This window comes from Zonotrichia leucophrys, chromosome 27 (assembly GCF_028769735.1).
Source record: "Zonotrichia leucophrys gambelii isolate GWCS_2022_RI chromosome 27, RI_Zleu_2.0, whole genome shotgun sequence".
Lineage (NCBI taxonomy): Eukaryota > Metazoa > Chordata > Aves > Passeriformes > Passerellidae > Zonotrichia > Zonotrichia leucophrys.
In genome coordinates this window covers 4,635,707-4,655,470 of record NC_088196.1, presented here as the reverse complement: position 1 = coordinate 4,655,470, position 19,764 = coordinate 4,635,707, and the positions used below count along the sequence as shown (strand labels likewise).

The following is a 19,764-nucleotide window of genomic DNA, read 5'->3' as shown; positions in this document are numbered from 1 at the left end:
CAGGATCTTGATGATCTTGGAGACCTCCTTTCCTCCACTAATGGGGCAGAAAGGAGCCAAGGAGCTCAAAATCACCAGCGAGGATCTGAGCTGGATGGAGCACACCTGCTTTCCCAGGCTGAAAATACACTTGCCTCCCAGCTCAGCTCTCACTGTGCCAGGTCTGTGCTCCGTGAGCAAGGGAAGGGGGGAGAGGAGGGAGCCTGGTGTGCCGGGATGGAAAGCAGATGCCCCGGGGTGTGAGAGCTGCTGGGGCTGCTGCTCGGGGCCTGGGACTGTGACAGAACCACGGAAGGTTGGGGTGATGGAAAGCAAACAAACAGCCGAGCGTGGGCGGGCAGACACCTGCCTTGTGCTCCTGTGCCAGGTGCAGGGAGCCGCTCCCAAGCCTCAGCTTCCCGCGGCCGAGGGCAGAGGCCACGGGATGGGATAGGGACGGGTGGATCAGCCAGATCCCCTCATTTCCCCTGCTGCTCCGGGCTGCAGCAGATCACAGCTCTTTAAGGCTGCAATAATCCCCGGCCTGGGATTAGTTTTGCACCTAATCACTGCAGAACAAATAGGAAGTTTTATTTACAGAAGCAGAAGAAAGACGAGGCCGGGGATGGGGAGGGACAGGGGGGGAACGGGTGGGCCTCAAAGCACGGCTGATCCCGAGATAATCAGGAGCTGGAGGGCAGGAGGCGATCGCTGACCTTGGAACCCCCTCCCCGGCTCTTACGTAAGCGTGGCACTGCTGCTGGAGTCACAGCAGTGGTGAGCTCCAGCCCGGTGACCCCCAGCCCTTTAAACAGCTCGTGTCTGGACTTTGGGGATGCCTGGCCCTGATTCAGCCCCTCGCTGAGGCACGTGCTGCACTGGGAACCCACGAGCTGTCAGCTCTGACGGAGCGCGGCTCAGGGGAGGATGGAGATGCTGCAAAGGGATGCTCATCTTGCAGATGCGAGGGGAGAAGCTGGGTGCTGCAGTTATGTTGCCCCAAAGCCACACTGGTCCCCAGGGATTTGTGCCTGCACTGGGTTGGGGTGGCAGCTGTCCTGCTTGAGAGCCTCGTTCCACTGAGCCCCCAGCCCACCTGCAGGAAGAAGCTGAGCTGCTGCTCCAAGGGGGACAAGACACGGGTTTATTTTTCATCCATGCAAGCGAACAGCCTGGTAGCAGGCAAACCAGGATGTGCTCCATCCCTCCCCAAACTGCCCTCTGTCACTCAAGTCTCTGTGGCTTTGCCCACAGATCAGATTTGGCTGGTGGGTGACCAGGCTGGACCAGCTCCAGCCCTGGGCACAGGGGCAGCTTGTGACGGCTCCGTGCCTGCCGGAGCCTCAACTTCTCTTTCCCCTGATTCAGACATTGGCAAATAAATAGCTCTTCTCTGCTCTGGCTCTTGCATAGTGGAAAGGAATGTCTGACCTGATAGGAGAGAGTAGTCCTGGGTTGTGGAAACCCATGGCTTCCTTGGCAAGTGTGCCCATGGCATGGCTGCCAGCCTGGCCAAGTGCCCATGCTTGCACCCTGTCTGTTGCCCTGCTGGTGGCTCTGCCTTATTTCAGTTCCATTTCTGAGATGGATGTGAAGGCCTTTCCCCTGACTAAGAAGAACTTGACACCGAAGAAGATGGTGGTGATCAGGAAGAGGAGCGCCAGGGCGAGCAGGACCCAGCCCCCAGCTGTGGCTTGACTTTTGGTCAGGGACATTCCCAGGAAATCAGTTTTGCTGGAGTCATCTTGCTGGGCTGGAAAAGAGAGAAAAGAGAGGTTGTTGCTGAGGGCTCTGGGCTGTGGTATATTGGGCCACCTTTCTGGCCTCTTGGATGCTCTTTGGAATCAAGGAGAAGTATCCAAACACCCTGTGGTTTTTGGGATGGCCAAGCAGCACCAAGAGAGCTCCATTTCATTCTGCCCCTGGTGAGGGCTGAGCCCTGGCCAGTCGTGGGCCTGCTGTGCTTGGCTGAGCCCTGCATACCTGTGTAAGGAGTCCAGCTGTACTCGGGCCAGCCCAGGACCTCCCCGTTCTTCTGGTTCTCTTTCTCCAGCCACGTCATGAGTGGCTCAAAGTAGCTCATCAGGGCCTCTGCTGACATGTTGGGCTGTCCTGTGATGAGCTGCATGGCTTCGGGCCATGGCTTGCTGAAACCCAGCTTCAGGGCATCCCTGTGGCAGGAGAAATCAGCTCCAGTGCGTTCCCCATCACCCTCTTGGCTGCCAGCCCTCCCTTTCCCTTGGAGCTCTTGGTGTCAGCATCCCTGGGTACAGTCTGAACCCCCAGAACCATAGGGCTGCCAGCCTGGAGCACAGGGAAGGACATTTATCTGCGGGGGAAAGAGGAGGTTGCATGGGCTAAAAACCTCCAGTGAATCCAGCCTGATGCTGAGCAGTCCCTGGGTGAAAGAGTTAATTTTGCAGGTGCTTTGCTTGAAGCAAGGGGGTTGTTTTCCCTAAGGAACTGGGGGCTGGGAGGAGGAGGAGGAGGAGGAGGGAGCCTTCCCCCTGACAGGGGCCTAGCTACCATCTAGTGGCTGCCTTTGCAATCACAGCCCCAGGGCCCAGCCCAGGGTGTCACCCCAGGTATGGGATGGGAGGGATGAGCAGGGGCTGTGCTGCCTCCTGTCTTGCTGGGCTGGCTTTAGGGAATTTGGGGATATTTTTGCCTTGGCTTTACCCTGCCCACACACCTACCCCAAGACCTTCCCAGCCTCCTTGGACTGGTAGATGTCACAGGTGTGCAGGGGACCGGTGTGACCAGCTGCATCGCAGAGTGCCTGGTGGAACTGGAACTGGATCACAAAGCTGACAAAGTACCTGGTGGAGAGGGATGAAGAGATGGGAATGGACCCTGCTTGTGCCTGTGCAACAGAGGATGTGGCTCCCCTCATTCTCTGGTTGCACCCTCCCTGTCTGGAGGAGCATCAGTGGTTTTGGAGTTACGCCTTTCTCCCATAATGTGTTTTATGTTTGTTGGAGTGATTGAGCTCATCTTCCTTGGATAGGGAGAAATTCCCCTAAATTCAGACTTCTTAGGGTCTCTGGAGCTGCCCAGCCCATGCAGGATGGTACCACCAGCCATGGAGAAAGTGTCATTGCTGGCATCTGACCTGGGGATCCTGTCCAGGTGGTGTCCCTCGTGCCCCAGCCCTGCTGGCTCACCTAATGTAAGGGACGTTGGCAGGAATGTGAAACTTTGCCCCGGGGTCAAAGTCATCTTCAGACCTCGGTGCTGGTGGGCACAAGCCCTGGTACTTCATCCTGTGTGAGAGAGGGAGAGTCAGGCCAGCTTGGGGAGGAGGAGAGGGGGCAAAGTGGGAAGGAACAGAGTGGGGTGTGAGGACAGAGGGAGGGGCTGTGGATCTCATCATTCCCATTGCAGTCGGCTGGACCACAAGGAGAAAACACCCAGTGGGATGACAGCCTTGCTTCAGAGAAGGGTCTGAATTCAATCCTACCTGAGGTTCCACCACTCCTTGTTGTACTCATCCTCCTTGATCCGCCCATCAAACACCTTCCAGCGCCACTGGTCCATGAGGTACCCGAAGGGCAGGAAGGCAATTTTGTCCAGGGCGATGCTCATCAGGTAGTTAATATCACTTTCTGCTCGGGGCATGAAGATGTGAGCAAGTCAGTGCTGTACCCACCTCTCCTCCCTCCGTGGGTCATTCTGCCCCAGAACTGGGTGTCCCCAACAGCTCCTGTCCCCTCCATGTGTGGCAAAGCCACCATGTGTGTCCCTGAGCCCTTCAACCTTGTCTAGCCCCTCCTGACCATCTGCACTTCCAGCTGTTCCCATAGCATCCCCACATTTGCTCTCCAATTGCACATTGTGGCCCTCCAGCTCACCTTCGTTTTCCATGACCTGGTCCAGCAGATTGATGCTGTGGAGGTGTTTGGGGGTGGAGACAGACAAGGCCATGACGTCCCCAACAGCCTCATGGAAGCCAGGGTTGGCCCCGTCACGGAAGGAGATAGGCTGGTCCTTGTACTGCAGGAAGTACTGGACGTGGCCCATCTCGTGGTGCACCGTGATGAGGTCGTCCATGTTCACCACGGTGCACTGCTTGATCCTGGACCAGGACACAGGGGTTGGGGGAAAAGGGAGGGAAATGGTGGCATGAAAACCTCCAGGAACCATCACGCCCCCTTGAGCTATTTTTCCTTTCTATGTACCCCCTCCCCACATCTGGTGCCACGCCAGGCTGGTCCTACTCCACTGGGTTGGGCTCTTCCTCCTCCTGCATCTCCTGCTGACCCTGCCCATCCCCTGTCCCTGTTCATCAGCTTTTCCATTCTCCAGGACAGGGCAGGGCAGGCATGGATTGCCCTCCATCCACCACGGGGACTCCTACCAGCATCTTGGCTACCAAGAGAAGTGCCACAGCTGGGGTGCCACAGCCACACTGTGGTGGCATCAGCCCACATGCCCTTATCCTACAAGGACCCTTTGAGCCCCAGCACCACAGCAGCAGTGGGCACCCCCTGCTCCCCAGGGGCACCTGAAGTCCTTGCGGTTGTAGAAATCCCAGGCTGAGGCGTGGCACACCACCTCCCGCCCATCCGATGGCTTCTCAATCATGGACTTGTCCCAGAACTCCTGTGGCATCGGGATGAGGCCCAGAGAGGTGAAGAAGCGGTCTGACTCCTCAAACATTCTCTTGGGTGTCCAGCCCTGGGGAAAGAGCAGAGACCCGGTGAGGGGCAATGTGGAGGGATGGGAGGACAGGGATAAACTTGCTCTGGGCAGGGGAATCTCCTGGAGTCACCTAGACTTGGATCCAGGTCTTGGCATATAGAGGTAGGGAGAATACAGATGAGGCATGGATTTTTTTGGCAGCATTAGAGCATTTGGCAGCACGGGTGGTGGTAACAGCCAAAGGTTGCTGGGTCCCAAGGGACTTCCCCAGAGCAGCCTAGAAAAGCACTGACCTGGTTTTTCATGGCTGGGGTGGCATCCACCTTGGTGGCATCTGGGAAAGGTACCACCAGGTCGAAAATGTTGGACCATGACTGAGCCCACATGTTGCCTGGGAAGCACAGAAGGATGACACACGTCAGGAGGGAGACAGGGAGAGGAGAACAACCAGTTACTCCCTCCTCCTGCACAGGTGGATCACCCTGCCTGGTCCCTGCCCTGCCTGCATGAGGGCAATGTAAGCAGGAGCCCAGCCATGCAAGAGAAGTCAAATCATTCTGAGTGTGCTGCCCTTCCCTGGGGCAGATTGTCCTCTATCCCCATCCCAGGGGACCTTTTCCCTTCAGCCACAGCTGGACAGAGACCAGTGTTAACTCTTGGCATGGCACAGAGACAGCCACACCTGGTGGGAGAAGCAGCAGTGCTCAAGCAGAGCCCTTACCTAGCAGATGGGCAGGGATGGGACCCTTCAGGTTGATGCGCTCTGCACCATACTTTTTGTAGAGGGCTCGGCGTACATAAGCATGCAGGTTGAGGTACAGGGGCTGCAGCTGCAGGTACAGCCTCTCCAGATCTTCCTCAAAGGTGGGTGTCTCATACAGGGATCTCCAGTAGGCCCCGTTGTCCGTGTAGCCTGTGGTAGGGCAAGAGCAGAAGCTGTCAGACTCTGTCCTTCTTGGGCAAGACTCTGTCTTGCTGTTCAGATGCTCCAAGAGAGACTGAGAGTAGATCTGGGAGTTAGTGAGACCTCCATACCCTTGGGATTGTGACCCCCAGGTGGGTGAAGAGGGCCATGGTGGGCTCTAGGGGAGCAGGGCACTGACCATTGAGCACGGCTGCCTTGTTGCTCAGCTCCACGTATCGCTTGTAGTTGTTCCTCATCTTCTTCCCAGAAGCATCCCGCCAGCCCTTCCAGACAAAGAGGAGCTCGTCGTAGTCCCGATAGGTGGCCATGATGTCTGTGAGGTCTGAGAGAGAGCAACAAAGCCACTGAGATGGATGGGCTGAGCAGGTGCAATGGTTCTGTACTGTGTTGCTCAGGGGCCATCACAGAGAAGGTGAAAGAACCCTTCATGGCCTTTCTTCATGCCCCCATTTAAAAAATTCCCTCCCTTCTGATGCCCCACAGGACACCCTGCTAGATCTTACCAGGATCCAGTGGGTGACAGGTTTTGTTCTCTCTGCAGACCTTGGCCACGCTGTAGGTGGTCTCCATGTCTGAGAGCAGGGTGTTATACTGCAAAGGAAATCAGGGTGTGTAAAGTGGTTATCCTAGCTCCTGATATTGGAGGATGTCCCAGCCCATTGAGGTTTTTGGGTGTTTTACTCTGGTCCCTTCCAAGATCAAGTGTGACCCCAATGGAGGCAACACTGAGTCCATACAAGAAGGCCTGGGGCCAACAAGCAATGTGCTATTGTCACCCAAAAATCCAGGCCCCACTGCAGCCTGGGACAGGCAACCTTTGGGTAGGAAACCCTGAAGACAAGGATTTTGGCTTTGTGCAGAAGGTACCAAGCTATCACCTTCTTCAAGGCAGATGGTGGCTGCTCAGAGGCATTTCTTAAATTCTGAGAGAAAAACTTTTGTCTTCACGCAAGGTGACGGCAAGGGACATCCTCTCTTGCTCTGTCCCCTTTCCACTCACCTCCTTCAGCTCATCCTCAGGTAAGGCTGCCCTCTCAATGACACTCAGCTTCTTGAGGATGCGGGTGACGCTTTGGTCCTGGAAATCGGAGGTCTCGAACTGCCTGGCCCTCATGCCGTACTCCAGGGTGTGCTTGGACATGGCCAAGTTCTTCTCCAGCTACAATGGGAGAAGAGGAGTTACTTCAGGGAGGAGACACAGGCCACTGCTAGAAACACCACCTGGCATCCCACAACTGACACCTTCCCCTTTGTGGGCACCTCATGGGATGATGAGGGTTTTCAAGGAAAAGGGTGGGAACGTTTTCCCTTTATGAGGGGCAGAGGCTGCCCTGGTTTTCAGAGCTTCTGTGAAATGTGCCCTGAGTACCACGTGCCCTCCCTGGCTGTTGGCTCTCCCTGCACAGCCCCAGGGTCGTTCCCATACCATGATCTCCTTGTTGTGGTCAGTGATGTTGGTGTTGTAGACCCAGGAGGCCTCGGTGTAGGCATTCCACACTTCCTCAGCTGTGCTGTTGTACTCGGACAGGAATTCTTTAGCTTGTGCCTCATCTGCTATTTTGTCTAGAGGAGGAGATAAATGGGGGAAGAGATGAGAAAGGTCAGGAGAGTTGCAAGAGCACTATGGAGAAGCCACAATTAAGCTTTTCCCAGAAGTGCAGGTCCACTGAAGGATGCCATGACTTGGGAGCAGGCTGAGCTAAGAACTGGGGGAAGAGGTGCCCAGCTGGGGTGTCCAGCAATAGGACAATAGGATAAGTTGCATGCCCTAGACTCTCCCATATGAGCACAAAGGATCCAATTAAGAAGAGAAACTCTTCATACCATGACTGATGACATCATTACACAGCCTCAGACAATGACACCTGCCTCCTGGGAAGCAACCTCCCATGGGACTTCCCTGGAGCTGGTTATTCCTCTATTCCTGATATGGGGACCACCCCACCCACAGCAGAGACCCTCCTCTGCTTCTGCCTTTGGATTAATGATGTCCCTTGGAGAATTTCTTCCTGACCCTCCCCAAACCCAGGATGGAGCTGCAGCCTTACCAATGCCTTCAGGGTAGCCTTCAGGGACAGGGGGACGCCAGTCAAACTCAGGCCAGCCCAACACCTCGTTGGTCTTGTTGTTCTGCTCCTGAAGCCACTTGGTGACAGGGCTGAAATACTCCAGAAGGGGTGCAGCATCCATCTGACCCGAGCCAGTGAGATTCTTGAGGATTTCCTGCCACGACTTTGAGGATCCAACTTTCAACACTTCCCTGTGGAGAGCAGAACAGCAAGAGCCAGCATGAGGCCAGAGGATGGATGGGAGAGAAGCAGTGATAGCATCTCAGCATCTTAAGGGTTGAAAATGCTGTTCCAGAGTGGGACATGAACCTGGGAACTACTCTGGAAGCCACCACCTGTCCTGCATGTGGGAACTGAGGATTCCCTGTCACACACTCATGCATTTAACACCCAGGGAATCAGCAGGAGCCAACTGTGCTTTAGTGACCTCTTGTCTGGGTGGGAGCTCATGGCTGGGACAATAGCAACACTCTGGTGGTGAGGACCACTCACCCCACCCCAGTGCTTCCATGTATTTCCATCCATCCATCCATCCATCTGCAAAGCTATTTCTCCAGTTCACTTTTCCTTCCTTCCTTTCTTCTTTCCTTCCTTTGCACACCATCAGCTTCCATGCACACATCTGCCCATGGCGATTTTCCTGACCCTCCTCTGTCCCCACCTGAGTTTGTCTCCAGCCTCTTTGGACCTGTAGATGTCACAGGTGTGCAGGGGACCGGTGTGGTTGGCAGCCTGGCACAGTGCCTTGTGAAACTGGAACTGGAGGATGAAGCTCACAAAGTACCTGCCAAGGAAGCTCATGAAGGTCAGAACTGGGGACAAAGAGAAGCGGGCAAGTCCAAGAGCTCAACCCCAACATTTGTGGTCCAAGTGTTGGGAGATCTCTATGTCTTGAGCAGGAGCAGCACATGGCAGTCCCTGCTCACAGAGGTCATACCCCACCCACTGCACCCCAAACCTTGGTCCCCTTGCCCACATTTCCTCTACCTGATGTAAGGAGTGTTCCCCGGGATGTGGTACTTTGCTCCAGGGTCAAAGTTGCTCTCATTCCTTGAAATCGGGGCGCAGATGCCCTGGTATTTGGTTCTGTGGACAACATGAGCATGGGAATAATAAAGGGTCAGAAGAATCTAGTCAAAGGATGGGAAGGTTTGGCACAGTGCTGAAGAGATCTGCACAGTTAGAGCATGATTCCATGTATATATATCCATCCATCCATCCATTCATCTATCCATTGTTCTCCCACCATCTCCGTGGCTACTTTTACGCTTTTTCCTTCCTCTTTCCTGCCTCCCTTCCTTGCACATGCCCAGCTTCCCCAGCCGTATCCCCCCTTTGTGAGTCCCCCACCACAGATACCACCAGTTATAGTTGTAGCATTCTGTGGACAACATGAGCATGGGAATAATAAAGGGTCAGAAGAATCTAGTCAAAGGATGGAAGGCTTGGCACAGTGCTGAAGAAATCTGCACAGTTAGAGCATGATTCCACGTATATCCATCCTACCCACCCATCCATTGCTCTCCCACCATTTCCACGGCTACTTTTACGCTTTTTCTTTCCTCTTTCCTGCCTCCCTTCCTTGCACATGCCCAGCTCCCACAGCCACATCCCCCCTTGGTGACTGTCCCCACCTCAGGTACCACCAGTCGTAGTTGTAGCGGCTCGGCGGCGTGCGGCCGCTGAACACGTTCCAGCGCCACTGGTCGATGAGGTAGCCAAAGGGCAGGAAGGCAATCTTCTCCAGGGCCATCTTCAGCAGGTAGTTGATATTGCTCTCTGCAGGAAACAGAGCCTGAACCAGGCTGGAAAGGATTCTGCATAGACAGCACTACAGGCACTAGAATTCTAGTGGGCAAGAGGGTGGGTAGATCTGGATGAGAAATGGGCACAGCATCTCAACCTCCAACCTTTTTCCTAGAGAAGGTTTTGTAGGACACGGGAGGTTTCTATAAATACAGTTACACATGCCTTTTACTGAGTCGGGACAATGACAATGACAAATATGGTGTTCCCTTGTCCTTAGCCCAGCTCTCGGAGTTAAAACACCTTTGGTGAGTGTAAATCTTCACACTTCCACCCTGGGGCCTTCAGGATGAGGGGTTTTGGGGGAGTTTGTTCCGCAGTCACACCACTGCAGAGGCTCTGATGGTTTAGACCCAGAACCAGAGCCAACTCTAGGACAGCCACCACCGTACCATGAGGAGCACAGGGGATGGTGACATCTGTTCTCCCCCTCAAGGAAACCCGGGGAAGGAAGTTTGGAGAAGGACCTGCTGGAGACCCAGCTGAAGCTGTGGGGTCAGAGAAGGGTTGGCAGCATTGCTCTGAGGGGCTGTTGGCTGCCTTCACCATGGCAGCCTGGCTGCCAAGGGCTGGCAAGCCGGGTAGCAATGGCTTGAGGCAGAGACCATCTGCCTCGCTGTGTTTATGCAGCCCTGGCCCGATGCTCTTGGCTGCTGTGATGTCTTTCTTGTCGTAAAACGTATTTAATGACACGGCAGGAGGATCCCAGGACTGTCCCTCCTCCGCCAAGCAGCGCCTGGGGCAGGTCTGGGAGTGCTCAATTTCTTCTGCCACCATCTGCTTTGATGTGTTGGCTGAGGGATGTCAGTGGGAGGAAGAGGCTCTTGATGAGCTGGGCAGTGCCTGCAGTGACAAGTGCTGCCCTGCTGTGCTGGCTGGCAGCTGGACATGTCACCCTCTGCCTGCCCTCGTGACCGTGCATGTGCATGCTTGATGCCACCTCCCCAGAGCCACACCAGCAGCTCCACTGGTGGATGCTTCTTGGGCAGGGAGGAAGGAATGCTAGAAAGGTCAAAGCCAATCAAGCACAAAAACGTTGTTTTCCAGTTTGGGCTCTGCTGGTGAAGGGAAAGGCACAGACGAACTCTGGAGAGCATCACTCCTGCCTCAGGGGTGAAGAGGATGGAGGGCTCTACATGGACCCATGGAGACAGGAGGGGGCTGTGCATGGACCCATGGAGATGAGAAGGGGTTGTGGCAGTTCTGGGCTGCATTGCCAGACTGCAACCCACCCTGGCATGTCCCAAACCCTTCCCAGTGCCACGGGCAGTGCCAGGTCACCCAGCTCCCCAGGGTGGCTGCCATACCTTCATCCTCAGTAGCGTTGCTGAGGAGACCGATTTTCTGGAGGTGGCCGGGGGTGGACACAGAGAGGGACAGGACATCCCCGATGGCCTCGTGGAAGCCAGGGTTGGCCCCGCTGCGGAAGGGCACGGGCTGGTCCTTGTACTGCAGGTAGTACTGGATGTGGCCCATCTCGTGGTGCACCGTGAACAGCTGCTCCATGGTCACCGTTGTGCACTGCTTGATCCTGTGAAAACAGCATTGCCTGAGCCCAGTGAGGGACCCCTGAGCTGCCTGTGCACCCCCTTGATGGGAAGGTCTCCCCACAGTCTCAGAGAGGGTGGCAGCACCCCATAGGGTAAGGGAAAGTGGAGGGGGAGGCAGGGCAGCATTGCCAATCCAGACCTCGCCTCAGAAAATGCCACATTGGGGTGCATGGCCAGGCGGGGGTACCCAAAAGGGTGGGGGTACCCAAAAGGGTGACTACCAATGGGGATAGGAGAGGGTCTTGCCCTGTAGCCCTGGGTCCCCGCATGCCCCCACAGACCTGAAGTCCTTGCGGTTGTAGAAGTCCCAGGCCGAGGCATGACACACCACCTCCCGCCCATCTGTCGGCTTTTCCAGCATGGAAAACTCCCAGAATTCAGGGGGCATCTCCAGGAGCCCCAGGGAGGTGAAGAACTCCTCCGAGACCCGGAACATGTGAGTGGCATTCCAGCCCTGGTGGGAAGCAAGCGATGGGTTATGGTTGAGGAAGGGGCTGCCTGTGCCCTGGGCTTTGCCTCCAGTGCTCCAGGACTGTGGGAAGGGGCTGAGTTGCTCCCCAGGACTGAGGTTCTGCCCCTCTCTCTGTGATGGGGAGGCCCAGCCCCAGAACTGGTGTGAACATTGCTAAAAAGCACCGAGCAATGGTGCTGGAGCTCAGCAGGGGCAGGAGAAGGGAGCAGGGCTTGTACCCAAGAAGGGCTTGGAGCTGTGTGGTGGTGTGAATGCAGCAATGCAGCCCCCAGCCTGGGGACTGGCAGCAATCCCAGTGCACTGCCCACTTTTGTCCCCCTGCTGCCTCTTTGGTCGTTGCCAGATATGGAGTAAGACCATTTCTTTGTCCCTTCCCCTCCCAGACATGGATTTTCTGCTGTCCCCTATACAAGTATGAGAAATGACTCCCATGGGGTCAATGTCATGGGCCACCCTTGGCAACACCTCCTGCTTTTTCTCCCTGGTCCCTCCAATGAGTCCCTCACCTGCTGCACCATGGTGCTCGTGACATCAAGGTTGGGCTTCTCAGGGTAGGGGATCATCAGGTCATAGATGTTGTTCCACTGCTGAGCCCACATGTTCCCTGAAAAGAGAAAACAGCTGGAGCAGAGCTGGTGGCAGGTCAGAAGAGAAACACAGTGATAACTGGGACCTCTCTGGCCTTGTGCGTGCCCCTCTGGGCACAGGCTGGGGGAGGCTCATCTCTTACCCAGGAGGTGAGCAGGGATGGGACCCTTCAGGTTGATGTACTTGGGCCCATAGCGGTCGTACAGCTTCCTCCGGACGAAGGCGTGCAGGTTGAGGTAGAGAGGCTCCAGCTGGTTGTAGAGGTGCTCCAGGTCCCTCTCAAAGGTGTCTGAGTCGTACCAGGAGCGCCAGTAGCTGCCTGTGTCATTGAATCCTACCAGGAACACAGGGAAAACCTCTGTCTCCAGACCCCAAACGCTGGCCCCACTACCCACCCCTAAAAGGTGCCACCAGGGTCTAGCAGCAGGATTTTCCCCTTTCCCTAAAGTGTTGATACTTGGGAAATAGAAGCTGGATGCCTGTCTGCATCCCAATATCCCAGTTCCAATTTCCACCCCAGCTCCCTGATCACGCCCTGTTTGGGGACCCCTGGGTTTGTACCATCATCGGCGTAGGCGGCGTTGCTGAGCTGCACGAACTCCTGGTACTTGGGGCGCAGCGGGTTCCCCGCGGCGTTGTGCCAGCCCTCCCAGGCAAACAGCAGCTTCTTGTAGCTGCGGGACGTGGCCATGATGTCCGACAGGTCTGGGACAGAGGGGACAAGGAGAACATAAGGAAGCAGAGCCCTCCTATTTTTTGGATATTTTTCAGATTGCTGGAGAGGGAGGCACAGCTCTGCAGAGGTGCCACCACCACCGTGCCAAACCCCAGTGTCTGTCACTCTAGGACACGAGACAGAAAAATGTGGGCACTGGATTTTCTAAGGGAAAGAAGAGGGAAGTTTAATTCTGACTTCAGCATTTAGAGATTTCCAAAAGTGACAGGGTGAAAGTGCCGCCTCTCCAATGACACTGTATAAACCAACAGTTTATTAAATTTCTCTTATTTTATAAAAGAATGCAAAACTATAAATTATTTACATCAAGTGTGTGAGAAAGTTCATTACAAGAATGTAAACATCAGAAGGCTTAGAAGAACTTAAAAAAACAGGGTGACAAGTGCCCATAATCACACTGGGACAATTCTGATTAACATGGGTGGAACCCAAACCCACAAAGGATGTGGGGACCAGAACGAAGTCCTGGCCATGGGGTGCTCAGCAGCTGGCAGGACCAAGGGGACAGGGACCATACCTGGCTCCAGATCCCAGCAGGTGCCATTGGGCAGGCACACCTTGGCCGTGGAGTAGATTTTGTCCATGTCACTCAGGATGGTGTTGTACTGTAGGAAAGGAAAAGACTGCTGAGAGGAAAGGGGGTGCCAGGGGACAGGAACAGCCCTTCAGGATCTCCCAGCTCTGCAGTGTGTGTGTCCAGACGGATGTGGGGAAGGATTGGTGTGTTTATATAGCACATTTTTGGTGAGGTAAGTGTGTTATCACTCGGGGTTTTGGTGTGATGGGAGCAGGGAGGATCTTTAGGACAGACAATCCATGCTCCAGAGAGAGGCTGTTTATAAAGCTGTTTGTCAGTGGGGCCACGGCACAAGCTGTTTATCTAAATGGGTTAAAAAAAACAGGAGAAGAAAAGCCAGAGGATGAGGGGGGTTTATTCCTGTGAACTGCAACAACAGCAAACAATAGCAACAGGAGGTTTCCTGGAACATTCCTGGGAAGCCCACTCTCAGGGAAGGAAATTCCTCTGCTCTGTCCCTCTCTCCACTCCCATTCCTCTGCTCCATCAGTGCAGAGGGGATGGGGAGGGGGACAATGGTGGCTGTGGGATGGAGCTGCCCAGGAATGGGAGAGACATGACTGATGAGCAGGGAGGAGACACGATGCTGCCTGTTGTCTGGAGGAGGCAGGGATGGGTTTCCTGGAAGGAACTGGGGCTGGCTCCTCTCCGGAAGGGATTGCATCACGAGGCTTTGCCAGGGCTTGGCTGGGAATGGCTCTCAGGGAGCTGTGGGTCAGGATGGAAGGGCCTGTCCTGTGCTCATGTAGAGCAGAGTGCCTGTCAGCTTCAGCCTGGGCAATATTTTCATGCACGGAAATCAAAATTCAGATAAACTTCCCTGAAAGCTCAGGATGTCCTGATGTCCCTGGCATGGAACTGTGTCACCAAGGCGCAGCAGACTTTGTCTTGTGGGGAGCTCAGGAGCTGGGTGGTTGCATCAGCCCTTCTTTTCAGTGGGCTGCATACCTGATGAGCCCAGAGGGGTTGGGACAGCCTGGCTGGTCTCCAGGTGATGCCCAAGACTGCTCTGTGTAAGCAGGAAATCTCCAGTTCCTGCTGGGACAGCTCTAAGACAAGGTTTGGACTGGCTAATAGGGCCAGAAGGCATCCTGCATCCCCTGGAGATAGCACCCCATCTCCTCCTCCATCACTGTGTAAGGCCAGTGACACCCTCCAAAATGCAACAGGCCAGCAGTGGAGTCTGGATGCTTGTGAGAAATCCCCCTAAGGCATTTCACAGCACCCCAACCTCGCCCAGGGCTCCTCCACCACCTTGCCTACCTGCTCTCTCATCTCCAGGGGCAGGTTGGAGGGTCCCAAGGTCTGGATTGATCCGATGATTTTCCTCAGCTGGGGGTCGCTGAAGTTATTCCACGTTTCGCCATAGAGGTCCTTGGCTTTCTTCCCCCATATCTCTGTGAAGTTCTGCTCCTCCAGTGATGCTGCCACCTGCATGGTGAGAGGGGACATGGGGGCTCAGGACCAGCCCTGGGAGGTTTGGGAGCCAGGGCAAAGCCATGAGGGTTTGTGGGAGTCAGAGGGGACAGGACATGGGGTGACAGGCAGGGCTGTCCCCAGCCTGGCACCCATGGATAGAGACAGCAGCTGCCAACTGGCCCTGCAGTGTCTGCAGCCCCTGCTCCCCTGTGGAGCTCTCCATGAGCACCCATGGGTGGCCTGTGAGGGTGTTTAGGAGGAGCTCCAGGGTCTCAGTGGGATGGGAGTGCTGGGATTGGGTGTGCAGGCCATGCAGTCAGGGTGTCTGGGTGCTCCTGGGCTGCCTTTGACATCTGCTGGACCCTGGTCTTGGGAGAAACTCTGAGGTCTGGCTTATTTTTATTTCCATTCCTGCTGTTTCTCACTTTCACAGAAGCCCAAAAGAGAACTATAAAGGTGCCACATCCACCTTTCTCCTTCCTCTGTCCCCACTATGTCTGTACATTTCTATTTCTCTACATTCCTCAAGTGGCTGTCTGCACCCTAAATGCCACATCTGGTGTTCACCCATTTGCCCTGAATCCCCAGTTTTGGGTGTCTCTCTGCCACCCAGCTCCTGCCATCCCTGATCTCCTGTCCTGGGGCCATGGGCTGGCTGTAAGATGCCCAAATAACACTGTGGGGTGTTGTTTAGGCAGCTGGGGCCTTGCTTTTGGGATGGGGTGCATTGCAGGTGTTTGTATCCCGGCCTGATCAGTGTCAGCTGTATTCTTGGGAAGCTGCAAGCTTTTCAGAGCGTCCTGGCCCTGTGCAGGGGGAGTGAGATGGTGCAGAGTGCCTGGTCAGTGTCCATGTGCCATCCTGGTGTGATTTATGGAGCTCATTAGCTGTGACTTGTGGCATTTTTAGCCTGGCTCCAACACGCCTGGTTTGTTTTATTTTAATCTTCACATTCCCTCAGCAGGCAGCAGGGAAGGAAGGGAGTTGTGGTGTGGCAGAGTTGGATGCAGATACCCACACAGCTGTGGGACACAGGGGTGGGAATGCCAACAGTGCCAGGTGCCCCTGGCTACCCCTCACTGCTGCCCTTGGACATCCCAGTGCCCACAGCATCGCTGGCATCAATCCCCCAACATGCCAGCCCCACAGACACCCTGCTCTTGCACCACCCCTCTCAACAGGAGACGCCTTTACCCCTTCCCAGACCCTGTGCAGAGCTGGAGGAAGCAGAGTTCAGCTGTGTTTTGTTTTGTGCTTGAACAGGCACCTGTGTTTGTTTGTTCAGGCAAATCGTGCCCTAAACCCTCCTGACAGCTCTGGTGGAGTGAGCTGAGGCCACTGGTGCTGCCTGAGAGCTCCTTGCTGTGGCCATGCCCAGCAATCCTGGCCCTTCCCCCTGTATCTGGGCTCTCTCTGTGGGGGCTCAGGAGCCCCTTGGCACCCACAGCCTCAAAGCTTGCCCCAGTCCCTCCCTGCTGGGAGCGCAGTGAAAGCTCAGGATGCAGCTCAGGGCACTGGGACTGCCTTGGCCCAGGCATTCTGCACCCAAACATGAGCAGCCCCCAGGCCCCATTGCCAGCCTCTTGCCCAGAATCCCAGCTTGTGAATGATGGTACATCTGTCTGTCTGTCCATCCCTACCTCTGATCTCCTGCCTCTCATGTCCCTTTGTCACAGGGTCCCCTTTTGTGGCAAGCCCCAGAGCTGCCCATGCCCTGGTGGCCTGGCTCAGCCCCTCTTGTGTTATGGATGAGCAGGGTTTGCTGGCCCAATGCTCCCCCAGATCCCCCAAATTCAGCCTTTTGGGTCCTGCTGGCCAGCTGTTATTCCTTCAGGAGCCAGTGACTCCCCATCCCAGCACACCTCCCTGCTGCCCCACCATGGGCTGATCTCAGGGGTTCAGATCCCCTCCTCTACCTGTTCTGGCTTAGGAGCCTTGACATTGCAGGGAGCTCCTGGGCATGATCCTCACACATTTAATAGCACATAAAGGGGGGGAAAGCTGCTCTGGAAACGCCTTCTGAGAAAAGTCCATGCAAGGTGCTCTCCTGGCCTTAATGATGGGCTCAGTGTAGCTGGGATGTTCCTGCTCTGCCCCAAGGTCCCTCACCCCACCACATCTGCAGCTAGAGCTGGATGCCTGCCCAGACATCACGTCAGCTTGACAAAAAACGGCTGAGGGGGCACCTGGGCCCTCTCGAGTGTCCTGCCAAATTGGCAGTGCCCAGACCTGGCAGTGATCTTTCCCCTGCACAGGAAGATGCATTTCCTTCCTGCACAGGACACACTGTGCTCCCGTCCCCACGGCATCTGGAGGGTTCAGGGCTCTGTGTGCCAGCCCCTGTGTGACACTGGGCTGGACAAACACACCTATGGGCTGCACTGCCCCTTGTGCCTCTGTAGCCACAGCACTGCCAGGTGTGCCCTGAGCTGTGGCTTGTCCCTGACCCCGTGCTGGGGCCATCGGCAGCTCCCTGAGCACAGCTGGGACCGGGGAAACCACTGCAGCCTGTCCAGGCACTGCCACTGCCCGGGCTGGGCTGGGCTGGAGCTCCCCCGACTGAGAGCAGACCCGGGGCTGCTCCAGCTCCCTGCCCCACTTACTGCACCCCAGACACATCCAAACTCCTGGGAGAACACACACCAGCCTGAGGGATGCACACAGCATTGCTCCCTGCAGAGGTTCCTCCTGCTCTAATCTGGGCTGATGTCTAATCCCCTACAGCCTGGAGTGCTTTCCCACCTCTGTGTTTGTCCCCGTGGGCTGGGGACACAGGGACAAGAGGTGGCAGGCTCAGTCCCGATGCCACCCAGCTGTTTGTGCGCACTTTGGGCTCCTGGTGTCCGCCCCAAGCTAAAACCCTCAGCGCTGGAATGTGGTGACACCAGGCAGGGACAGGGACAGGGACATCTGACACCTGGCCCAGTTCTGGGAAGGGGGAAAGTGGAAGGTGCTGGGAGCAGGGAATCACCTCTAAAAATAACCTTGACTCTGCTCTGGGACCAGAGCTGTCATTCTGGGGCAGAGTCTCTCTGAAAGCCAATTTGGGGCAAACCCCTGCAGCCCCTGGACCACAACTCCCACCCTCGGTTTGCCACCCCGAGGTGCTGAGACAGAAACCCGCCGGGAGGAAGGGAACCCCACCAAGTGCCTCCACCGTGACCCAGCCCCCCAAACCCTGCGCTGGGGACCCCGCCGCGGCGGCATCGCCCCCGTCCCGCCACCCACCTGCAGAGCGGCATTCTCGGCCGTCAGGTTGGTGTTGTAATTCCAGCTGGCCGAGACGCTTTTGAAGAAGACGGTCTCGGCCGTGGTGTTGTAGTCTGAGGCGAAGCGGACGGCCCCTTCCTCGGTGCTGTTGTACTGGAGGGGCCCGAGGTCGGAGCCAAGGGCACCTGCGAGGCTCAGCCAGAGCAGCAGCCCCAGCGCCGCGGGCATCGCGGCCGGAGCGCGGCACCGAGGGGCCCCGTTCGGTGCCTTCCGAGACGGCTTTGCCTCCGCCGCCGGCTGCTTATAAGCCGGCAGCTTTCGCGCAAACCCTGCCCACCGAGCCTGCCTCCCCTCGCAGATAAGAGCGGAGTATTCCGCTCTCCCTCCGGCGGCTCCGAGGCTTGCGCGAAGGAGCGGAGAGAGAACGCTGCCTTGGGGGGCAAAGTCCTTTTGGCTCCTGGCAGTGCCGGGAGGGAAGGGGAAGGGGCTGGGATAGGAGGGAGGGAAGGAGATGGAGGAGAATCCAGGGAAAGGCAGAAAAAAGAGAGAGGAGAAAGGCTAGGGTGGATGGGGTGGGTGAGATGCGGCTCCATCCCTGCAGGGTCCCAGTTCCCTCCGGATTTGGCGCAGTGGTGCTCAGCAGAACTCGAGTGGTCCTTAGCAGAGCTCCCCTCACCTGCATCACACAGCACACGCCCCTCGGCAGCACCCCGAGCACCTGCGGGGGCTGCAAGGGCAAGCACAGAGGGAAACTGTTCCTGTGGGACACAGCCGAGGTCTGTCTCGCACTGCTTCCTGCCAAAGGGACCCCCTTCCTGACAAAACCTCATTTTTCAACAAAACAGAGTATTCCTCCTGCTTGTGAAGGAAATCACGTCACATCACACCAAGCGTTTTGGACTCGGAGGCTGATGACAAACGAGTAACAAAAAGTTCCTTCAAAATGAAAACCAGACCTGTGTTGGTGGGCTTGATAGCTCCTTTGTTTTGTTTTGTTTTCTATTTACTCAACTAAATGCCTTTTCCCCAGGGCCTGGCCTCAGCCCTGGGAATGGTGCCTGGGCTGAACTTAGACCCTGGGTTGACTGACCTCATGACTCCTTGTTGGAGCAACCACCCCATAGACACAATAGTGAACACCTGCCAAGAGAGAGTTTTTTTTAGGAGGGAACAGAGGGAAATCCCTTGACCTTTTATCCCTGATGGGAGCTGCAGAGCAGCTGGACACCATCATGGACCCTTGGAGGAGTAAGTGGGGTGACTCCATGGGGACAGTGTGGCCACTAGAAAAGGGACATGTCCTCCTGTCAGCACTGGGCATCCTATGGGGTGTGCACAGCCATTAAAAAACAAACAAAACTTAGCAGACTGCAACCCTCTGATGTCTATTAAACCTCACACCAAAAATCACAACTTCACACCCTGTTCTAGCACCCTCCACCTGCACAGGCTGATGTGGGCACATGAAAACCCTTTATCCCCCTGACCAGGAATCCCCCCTGCACCAGCACCACCTGTGAGCCTGGGCATTGCAGAGCTGGTGGCAGAGTCAGCATCTGCCTCTAGCCCCCCTCGCTGACCCCCTTCCTCACCAGCCATAGTTTTCCCTATGGAAAGTCCAGAAACTGGAAAGTCCAGTTTACTGGGAAATTGGAAAAAAAAGGTTGGTTTGGGTCCAGTTTGGCTGGAGATCAAGGGCCAGTGAACGGAGATTTCCTGTCCCCCTGCAGCCTCTGTTCCCAGCTGCACCAGGGAGGGGTTTTCCCTGCAGCCTCTGGCACCAGTGGGGGTT

General features: G+C 55.9%; 1 protein-coding gene across 1 annotated transcript; it reads right to left on the bottom strand.

Annotated features, from left to right (window-relative positions):
- Positions 1–1,100: 1,100 nt before the first annotated feature.
- Positions 1,101–18,228, bottom strand: ACE (angiotensin I converting enzyme). The gene is made up of 25 exons (XM_064733843.1): positions 17,991–18,228; positions 14,607–14,774; positions 13,284–13,371; positions 12,592–12,735; positions 12,173–12,364; positions 11,949–12,046; positions 11,252–11,424; positions 10,728–10,951; positions 9,249–9,393; positions 8,602–8,700; positions 8,276–8,398; positions 7,594–7,805; positions 6,972–7,108; positions 6,546–6,704; positions 6,049–6,136; positions 5,724–5,867; positions 5,342–5,533; positions 4,914–5,011; positions 4,484–4,656; positions 3,831–4,054; positions 3,440–3,584; positions 3,144–3,242; positions 2,676–2,798; positions 1,963–2,150; positions 1,101–1,732 (listed from the first exon to the last, which is right to left on the bottom strand). Exons 1-25 carry the CDS (start codon positions 18,198–18,200, stop codon positions 1,542–1,544), a joined length of 3,837 nt encoding a protein of 1,278 aa, XP_064589913.1. The 5' UTR covers positions 18,201–18,228; the 3' UTR covers positions 1,101–1,541.
- Positions 18,229–19,764: the final 1,536 nt, after the last annotated feature.